This window comes from Scardinius erythrophthalmus, assembly GCF_964197995.2.
Source record: "Scardinius erythrophthalmus genome assembly, contig: HAP1_SCAFFOLD_244, whole genome shotgun sequence".
Classification (NCBI taxonomy): domain Eukaryota; kingdom Metazoa; phylum Chordata; class Actinopteri; order Cypriniformes; family Leuciscidae; genus Scardinius; species Scardinius erythrophthalmus.
In genome coordinates this window covers 1-10197 of record NW_028296367.1, presented here as the reverse complement: position 1 = coordinate 10197, position 10197 = coordinate 1, and the positions used below count along the sequence as shown (strand labels likewise).

General features: G+C 39.6%; 1 protein-coding gene across 1 annotated transcript; it reads left to right on the top strand.

Annotated features, from left to right (window-relative positions):
• Window positions 1-709: 709 nt before the first annotated feature.
• LOC308686401 (extracellular calcium-sensing receptor-like) lies at window positions 710-4332 on the top strand (the record flags this gene model as incomplete). The annotated part of the gene is made up of 6 exons (XM_081394825.1): window positions 710-933; window positions 1328-1619; window positions 1868-2695; window positions 2832-3059; window positions 3208-3331; window positions 3419-4332. 6 exons carry the CDS (start codon window positions 710-712, stop codon window positions 4330-4332), a joined length of 2610 nt encoding a protein of 869 aa, XP_081250951.1.
• Between the last annotated feature and the right edge of the window lie 5865 nt (window positions 4333-10197).

Below are 10197 nucleotides of genomic sequence, written 5' to 3'. Positions count from 1 at the left end.
TTCATGTCGCAGAATGTTTATTTTTTACTGTCTTACTGCATATGAACTCTTTGTGGCTCTTATAAGCAAACTGAATAATAGATGATGTAGCAGACATTTTCAACACATAGTTGATCTAGAGGCTCCACATGACATCCTGACCTGAGTCCTGCTGCCTTTGCACTAAGGTTAATCTCAAGTAATGCGCAGTTGCGCACAAGAAAATCACCAATCATTGGACGTGTCAATCAAACATCAATTTAAAAAAATATTAACATACAGTAATAATCATGAAATATTTTGAATTGGACTCGAGTGGACTCGGGAATAAGTCCGAATCCTAATATGTTCGAGTACGAGTAAATACCAAGTCAAAATGCACACAAGTCCATGACAAGACCAAGACCATTAAAATATGGTCTCGAGACGGAGTCCGAGTCTCGAGTACTACAACATTGAGCTGAACCAAATTAACTCAAAATGATGGTGACCATGGTAACAAAGGAGTGGCGGGAAAACTGAAAAAAAGGAAAACATGTGACTAATGAAAACATACTGTGATAGCAGTGAATCCGGCCAATCATGGAACAGCTGTTTCAAACGTGACATCCTCATTTCCAGAGAGACCAGTGGCACCGCCTGCTATATTAAACAAATTTACCACTCACAATCTTATATGTTAAATCAGTGAGCTGAGTGAAGAGTGACATAGACCGATAAGGAGAGAGAGATGTGGGTAATTCTTTATATGTGTTTGCTCCTGTCTTGTAACTATATCTGTGTTGCTTTGATGGTCAGTTCAGGTACCTGTCAGCTCCAGGGACACTTTACATTGAATGGGATGTTCCAGGATGGAGACCTTCTCATTGGTGGTCTGTTTGAGGTTCAGAGGTACCTCAAAGTATTCCCTGAGCTGAGCTTCAGAACAGAGCCAAAACTACCACAATGTGAACTGTGAGTCTGTAACTACACCAACTGAAGTAAACTTAAGACAATCATTTTTATGACTGTGTACAAACTGTAACTGGTTAATGAGAATTTAGTCAAGGCAACTGATGACATGTTGCATGATGGGTTACAGGACTGAAATCATTCACTGAATAAAAACACACACACACACACACACACACACGCACACACACACACACATATATATATATATATATATATATATATATATATATATATATATATATATATATATATACATACTTTAATTTTTTTGACAAAGTATACATTTGGAAATATTGTGTTATGAAATTTAGTTAATCTCTTATTATTAATTTATGTACTTTATCTGTTAGAATTTCAAAGTTAATGGCAATTTGTTTTGAATTGTTTCCTCTAGCTTCTATATGACAAGCTTCCAGCAAGCACTAACAATGGTTTTTGCCATCAGTGAGATTAATAACAATCCCAACCTCCTGCCTAACATCACGCTTGGTTACCAGATCTACGACAACTGTTTAAGGCTTGGAGTGGCATTCCGTGGTGCCACAGCTCTGGTTAGTGGGACAGAGGAAACCGTCTCTGACCTCAACTGCAAAGGACCATCACCGGTGATTGGAATCATAGGTGATCCAGGTTCTACTCATTCTATTGCAATTGCCAGTGTCCTGGGGCTGTTTCGACTGCCTATGGTATGATATTTAAAACCTTTTTTTTTTTTTTCATTAAGAAAAAGTCTTACCAAATGATTCTTTAAGAACACATTATATTTGATTATCTACTATGTAATGTTTTCATTCATAATAGCAGGACATTGTGTGCAAATATAACAAACCTGCTTCACAATAAATAAATTAATAAATAAACATAATGGCTTAAGAACTGATAAGATTTGTTTATCTTTCTCTGTCTCTTGTCTCCGCTCCTCATTTCTAATTAGGTTAGCTATTATGCCACCTGCTCCTGTTTAAGCGACAAGAAAAAGTACCCCTCTTTCTTCAGAACAATCCCCAGTGATGCCTTCCAGGTGCGGGCTATGGTTCAGATCTTGAGACATTTTGGATGGACCTGGGTTGGTCTCATCTACAGTGATAATGACTATGGCATCTACGCTGCTCAGTCCTTTCAGCAGGAAATGCAGGTGTTTGGACATTGTGTTGCTTTTTCTGAAATACTGCCCAATGATAATAACCCCAGAGATATTCAACGTATAATGGGAGTGATTCACACCTCTACAGCTAGAGTGGTGGTTGTTTTTTCTGCTTCATCCTTACTGATACCTTTGATGGATAAAGTTGTGTTGCAGAACATGACAGGCAGGCAATGGATTGCAAGTGAAGCTTGGACCACCTCACCTGTGTTTCGCACACCACGTTTTCTGTCCTTCCTGGGGGGCACACTGGGCATTGCTATCAGGCGTGGGGAGATTGAGGGGCTTCATGACTTTCTGTTACGTGTTCGGCCTAACAATGAACAAATAAATAATATAGTGAGGATCTTTTGGGAGAACCTGTTTGGGTGCACATTTGAAACAGGGGGTAAAAAGACAGAAGGAGAGCAAGTGAAAAAGCTTTGTACAGGACAGGAGGATCTGAACACCACAAACTCACCATACACTGATGTTTCAGGGTTGAGAGCATCTTATAATGTGTATAAAGCAGTTTATGCCCTTGCACATGCGCTTCATGACCTGATGCAGTGTGAAGAGGGGAGAGGACCATTCAGTGGGAATAGTTGTGCTGGCATAACAAATCTGAAACCCTGGCAGGTAAGAACCACAGGTATAGTGCAGATTTTCTCCAGGCATATAGATAAGCTGACTGTGGAAAAGCAAAATATGTGCTCTATATTAATTAAAATTTCAGATAAACATATAAAACCTGTCCTGTCTACAAACTGTACAGCTGGTTCACTACCTACAGAAAGTGAACTTCACCTCAGGCTTTGGGGATCATGTGTCATTTGATAAAAATGGAGATGCTCTGGCCATCTATGATGTGTTGAACTGGCAGCCCAGCTCTGATGGGTCAATAAAGCTCCACAAGGTCGGTGTAGTAAATGAAGGGGCAGCATCAGGGGTGATGCTCACAGTGGATGAGGATGCATTTTACTGGAACTTTGAGACAAAAAAAGTAATTAACTTTGAATTTTAAATGTCATAATTTTTGCAGGTATAAATACTAATCAAAGCTATGATAAGACAAATGAGAATAAATTAATGGAAAAGCCAAGCTTGTCATTATGTAAAGGAGATGACAAACATGATGATGTCTCTTTTAGCCCCCACAGTCACTGTGCAGTGAGAGCTGCCCACCAGGAACCAGAAGAGCAACAAAGAAGGGCCTTCCTGTCTGCTGTTTTGACTGCCTGCCATGCGGAGATGGAGAGATTTCTAATGCAACAAGTGAGGAGATTGCTGGCAAAATTTGAATATAATTTGATAGTTATTTTCTCTTTAAAATCTTGCATTCTGTCTTTTTCTTAACCACAGATGCTGTTGAGTGCATGTTGTGTCCAGATGAGTTCTGGTCCAATCCAGATAAGGATCAATGTGTCCCCAAAGAAGTTGAGTTTCTGTCTTATGAGGAACCTCTGGGCATCTCTCTGACCACTGCATCTCTGCTTGGCACCTGCTTCTGTGCTCTTGTGATGGTCATCTTTGCACATCACCGTAACTCTCCCATAGTGCGTGCCAACAATTCAGAGCTCAGCTTCCTGCTGCTGTTGTCACTCAAACTGTGTTTTCTGTGTGCACTACTGTTCATTGGTCAGCCACAGTTGTGGACATGTCAGTTAAGACATGCTGTGTTTGGCATAAGCTTTGTCCTGTGCATCTCCTGCATCCTGGTCAAGACTATGGTGGTAATAGCGGTGTTCAAGTCATCTCGACCAGAGAGCAAAGGAGCGATAAAATGGTTTGGAGCAGTTCAACAACGATGCACAGTTCTGGTCCTAACAGCACTCCAGGTTATGATATGTGCAGTCTGGCTATCAACTGCCTCTCCAACACCCCATAAAAACAACCAGTACATCCGCTCTAAAATAGTATATGAATGTGCTATTGGCTCAGTGGCTGGTTTCTCTCTACTGCTGGGATACATTGGACTGTTGGCAGCAGTAAGTTTCCTGTTAGCCTTCCTGGCGAGAAACCTTCCAGATCATTTTAATGAAGCAAAGTTCATCACTTTCAGTATGTTGATCTTCTGTGCTGTGTGGATTGCGTTTGTTCCAGCATATGTGAGCTCACCAGGGAAATATGCTGTTGCTGTGGAGATTTTTGCCATTCTGTCTTCAAGTTTTGGATTACTGGTGGCCATATTTGCTCCAAAGTGCTACATCATTCTTTTACATCCAGAGAGAAACACTAAAAAAGCAATCATTGGACGAGAAACACAAAATATATAGTTTTATATAATTTTGGTCCACCATCCACAGACACATTTGTGACTGAATCAACCAAAAATCTATCTATCTATCTATCTATCTATCTATCTATCTATCTATCTATCTATCTATCTATCTATCTATCTATCTATCTATCTATCTATCTATCTATCTATCTATCTATCTATCTATCTATCACAAGATGTTGTGTGTTTATTTTGTTTTGCATATTATTTTATTTTAGTTATATTCAATTGATAAAAAGTTGATATTGTTACAAATATATTATTATTATTTTTAGTAATACAATTAAGGGCGCACACTCAGATCTCTGATATGGTTTATTGTTCAATCCTAGGTAAGCCTTTGTAACGACTGAGACAAGTCAGGCACAAGTATGTGTTATAGTTTAACAAATGATATTTAGAACTCACTCTGGGATCTGTGCCCCATCCCCCCAAACAGGGCAAGAAGGTCTTAGTTACCATGACCACGATCAGATAAGTTGGTTTTATGACTCTCAGCAATGTGAACAGGGGCCTCTGCCACAAGTCGTACAGATATTAGAACAGACTCTCCTGCATTAATTTATCGATGAACTGATTAACATGAAATTAACATGCATCCCAGAACTTTTTGTGAATGATTTACTGTCTAGTGTTGTGTTTTTTTAATACTACTACCTTTTGATACTATTATCTCTTTGATACTATGTATTTTACTATAGAGCCAACGGTCAACGTAACCTCACCCATACCATGTTTGGTCTCTATAAATTGGTACTTTGAAGATCGAAATGATTGTCTACTTTCTTATGCCGATAGCCACGCAACATATTAGGATTACAAGAATCTTTCTTAGTTTTGTCATCAGAAACCAATCCAGCTGCCATTGCACATGAGCACGCTTAGAACAAAGATTCATAAATCAACCACGGAGGAATCTTCCCGCTTGGAAATTCCACCCTTCTCATTGGCCAAGCAAACCCGGAGAGGTGGGGCCTTTCTCAGGCTTTATTAGAGACAAATCCACAGTGACCTTTCGCTCTCTTCTCTTCAGGCCTCAACTGCTGCTTCTTCAGGTTGATCCTGTGGGGACTCCCCCCCCCCCACGGGGGCCCATGGGCCCCGGCAGGCCGTGACCACCGCCTGCTATGCCTTCACTCTCCCAACAGAGTCAGACTGTATTTTCTCAGAAGAAAACTGCAACCTTACCATCACTGAATGGGCAACAATCAACTCTTGGCCTTCTCGGTACGTTCAGGATGCCGTGCTGTTCAGCGTGGCCTCAGCAGGCCCCAGGGTGGCAGGCCACAATCTGCACTCCAGCCATGAGAACACCGTCGAACTAACCATGCAAGTTCATCATATCTTCTCCATCCAGCGGAGAAGAAAATGATCGCAACTTGTACAGTAACATTTAAAACTCACGGACCCATCAACGAACTCAATTTTCAACCACTTCAAGAATTGTGTCCACTGCACAGACCATGCAAGTATCAATTTAATGAGGTGATCTGAAAATGATAAGCTGATGGTTCTTTTCATAGTTAAATGGATCTTTTCCATAGTTCCATTTCCTGCTTCCAGTTCCATTCTATCACTCACAATTTTACCAATGCATGTATGTATGTATGTATGTATGTTTGTTTAGTTTAGTTATGTTTGTGATTTAGTTAATAAAACTTGTGTACAATATGTATTTGGTTCTGATTCTCTGCTTGCAACAAAGTCCATTTTACGATCTTGATCTTATTACATGCTCTAAGCGCTGTACATGCTAAGAAATAATTATTTTTCGGTGGCCATGAAAGATACACTTTTCTTAGAATAAATGAATAATCAAAAGAGTTCGTTGGAACTGATTGATTGATTGTAATATTAATTTAGCTACCTCAAGTTAATCCAATTAACTTACACAAATATTAATAATTAATCATAATTGATAATTGTGAGTTATTATTAATATTTACCCTTTGAGCTAGCTTGTTACACCTTGTTCTCTTTTACTGTATTTGTGGAGACATTAATCAATTTCTGCATATTTTCTAGTGTGATGTATTTTATTTTGTGCAGAAGGACTTTTCATTTATTCTTTAATGTTATCAATGCCATCTCATTTCTCTGTATTCATTCTGTGCTCATTTGGATGTTTTATATTAGTAATGGGTCGATCATGAGCGATTTCTTTAATATGACTTTACTTTAATATGAGTTGTCTCATAGACTGATTTGTTAATTTTGTGATGACCACGCATGCACAACATCCCATAGGTTCTTTACAGGAAACAGAAACGTTTAGTTCAGCTCTCAAGTCTTTTGGTCTGAGTTATCCATTCATCCTGTGACAGCCCCATAGGTTAAGGCTATGCAGTCTGTACTGAAAACAGAAATTATTAGTTCACCTCTCAAGTCGTTTGTTCTTTTGTCATGTGACGTGACAACCGTATTGGATACAGAAATGAGTTAAAGGACAAGTTCGGTATTTTACACTTAAAGCCCTGTTTTCAGATCATTTCTGATGAAATACAACGGTTAAGATTGAAATTTGGACACATGCTGCTGGCCCAAGAATTTTCGGTTTCTGTGGTACACCTCCACAATGGCTGCATAGGTGCACTGGAACAATCCTTCCTAAAACGCATTAAACTTTCGTTTACAAAGACGTGAAACTCACCGAGTGGTCAGGGGTGTTCACTGATATGCTCACACAAAAATCGCTGCAAAAGATGCTTTCCAACAGGTTTTATCGTAGTTTTTGTCCAACTATTACGTAACAGAATAAATAAGTGACGATTTGAGGTCAACATATTCATATGATGGTCTGAGGACAACATCGTGTCACAGAATAAATCAGTGAAGACTTGAGGTCAACATTCATTTGATGGTCTGAGGACAACATCATGTTACAGAATAAATAAGCTAATTCAAATGTTTATCCCTGGATGTCCCAGATGTAAGCTGTACTGTCTGACCAAGCTGAATGGTCATTGCGACGCGCAAATTCTAACATACTTAAAGATATATTTGGAAACTTTTCTGTGGCACCAGTGCCAGCGCTAACAAACTGTCGCACCGGCAGAAAATGAGCTCGCAAAAGGCCAGGGTTTAGTTTTTGTTTTTTTTTACCTAGGCACACTATAAAAAATATAAATATCTAAACAGTATTTTAATCTTTTATTTTATTTATTTTTTATGAGCCAGAACGTCAGCGATGCTGATCAATTTTGGCTGGCAACTGCCAATTAACTCGCCAATGCAAGCTAATGTTATTGTTAACATCAGTACACCGATGGTGGAAAAATGCTATTCTAAAATGAAATCTAACAATGAATTTTAACCCTTTAGGCGCCAGAGGTTTTTTTCTTAAACGTTCGATTTTGACATCTTAATTTCAAAAGGCTATATCTTAAAAGTGATAAAAGATAGAGACTTTGTGTAAATTAGAGAAATATTAAAGATGACCCAAAGTTTATGTAGGGATTACATTTTCCCATCTAATTTGCATTTTATGACGTCATATGGTGGCGGCCCTCTTGGATTATAGAATTTTCATGAAAAGTCACGTTTAAATGATAAAATGCAGCACTTCTTTCCCCCCATAATGTCCCTCACCTTCTGTATGCTATATTGCACAATACTGAATGCTCAGGTAAATAGTAAGTTGTAAACAAACTGTGTAAATCATTAATAAATGGTAGAAACAAACCGAATGCATGTAGCATTACAGCCTTTTGCTGTAGAGATTTTCCATTTACTACATACAGTAGGCACTCTGATTCCATGTATGGGGCACATATATATAATTAATATGACACACAAACACAAGTAGACAAGACCTGTTTAGACAATGTTAGTATTTAAAAAAAAAAAAAGTTTTTTGTTGATGTTTTTTTTTTTTTTTTTTTTTAGCTGACAAAGACGCACACATCACAAGGACATGAACACAAAAAAGAACACATATTGTACACTACTAAATGGTCAGGGAAATAGATAGTAAATTAATCAACAGAGAGAGTAAATCATTAGCCCCTCTGCCCTGTGTCAAGCCTGGTTTATACTCGACGCGTCCACACAAGCGTGAAGGTGCGCGCGGCAAAAATGATGTAATCGCGGTGTGGGCGGTCGCGCGCGTTGGGTGCGCAAGGGCCCATTTCGCCTGGCGGTGTGCACGGCAGATTTTGTAACAACGTGTGCGGCGCCGCATCCGAAGATGAACGACTTCGAGCCGAATCTGGCCGAGCTCGAACTTCTCACCACTCCAGCACCCAGTTTGCACGTCTAAATTAGTTGCTTACATTTAAAAAAATAGCATTCAATAGCATAAAAAGTATTTTTAGTGAACATAAAGGTCCATGTTTAATAAAAATGTTCACGAAACCTAATGAAATGTTTAGTGAAATTAGAAAATATGTTAGAGATTGTTAATTTAGTTATATTGTATACACATTCTCATATCCATATATTTTGTTTTATTGTCACGAGTAATCACAGGGTTTACTGGGTTTTACACGATTCTTTTTGTAGTGTGGCACCGTGGTGGTGTACTACATAGATATCATATAAAGGCTAGATGTCTCGTCCGCGCTGCTGGCCAATGGAGCTCGACATCCGCACACGGCGGCCATCTTACGACAGGGTGCTCGCTCACTCATAACATGGTGCATGTACTTTTAAATAACCATAACTTGCTCAATTTTCTACCGATTTTCAAACGGTTTGGTTTGTTATAAACATCAGAGATGTAGCTATTATACTGCGTACATATGAATAATTATGTTCAAAATGTTTAAGCATTCAGAATTATAGCCACGTTAATAACGTTTGTAAGAAACCAAACCGTTTGTAAATCCGTCCAGATTTCAGCGAGATAAGAGGATTTGTGTGCGTGCTGCTCACTCACCTTAATTCACAGAGCCCTGTCCTAAGATGGCCGCCGGTGATGCCGGAAGTGACTCCGCCAGATCTGCCTCGCGCGCGTGCCTAGTGTGCCTACAACACTAACACGCCTGCTAACTTCGCGATGAACACTCCGATCCCGGGAAAACATTGTTCCCACCACTGGCATTGGGCAAAGGACCATATACACTGGGCAAAGGATTCACCGTTTGTGCTTGGTGTAGGGCTATACTTTCACTTTCAGAATCACCGTAATTTTCTGAAGGCAGATAACGTTATTCCCCTTCAGAATCAGGGTCCGCGAATAGAAGACCCAACACTTCATTGCGGGTAAGCTTTATTGATGCCATTAGATAATAATAATAATAATAATCTAATGCAAATACTCGCTGACGTTGACAATATTGCTCTGATAAAATGACTCACTCGCACACTAGCTCCGCTTTTGTTCGCACTGATTCAATGCGCTCTTGCTCGAAGATTTTGTATAGAAGCATGACTTTTTTTGAGTTGGGGATGAAGTATGACATGTCTGCCAACTAGTGGAGGGGAGGTCGAACGAAATATGACACCCTATTTGACAAAATCGGCCGTTTTATTCAGTGCCGCATCTTGTCGAGTAAACTCAACCGTGGCGCCTAGAGGGTTAACATCATCAGCCGTAGTAGAAGGCAGATGTTAATTAATAGGAGAATGTAAAAAGTCGTTGGTCTTACCTTGTAAGTTGTGTGCTTGTTGGCAGAGGTGTTTTTTTGGCGGACTCGACGGTGGGCACACGGTGATGACATCATAAAGGTTGATTGGCTGAGGCAGATGTTGTCCCAGGGTCATCATAAAGATATTGGTCTCAGGACAGCTCCCACTTGGCAAAATCAGGATGTGCCTGAACTCGCAAGTACGATGTCAGGCACTGCAATTTGCTCTGGCCCCCTTCCTGTTCGAGTGATGAGATACTTAGTAGATTGTCCTCACTCAATGGCTGGCTGTC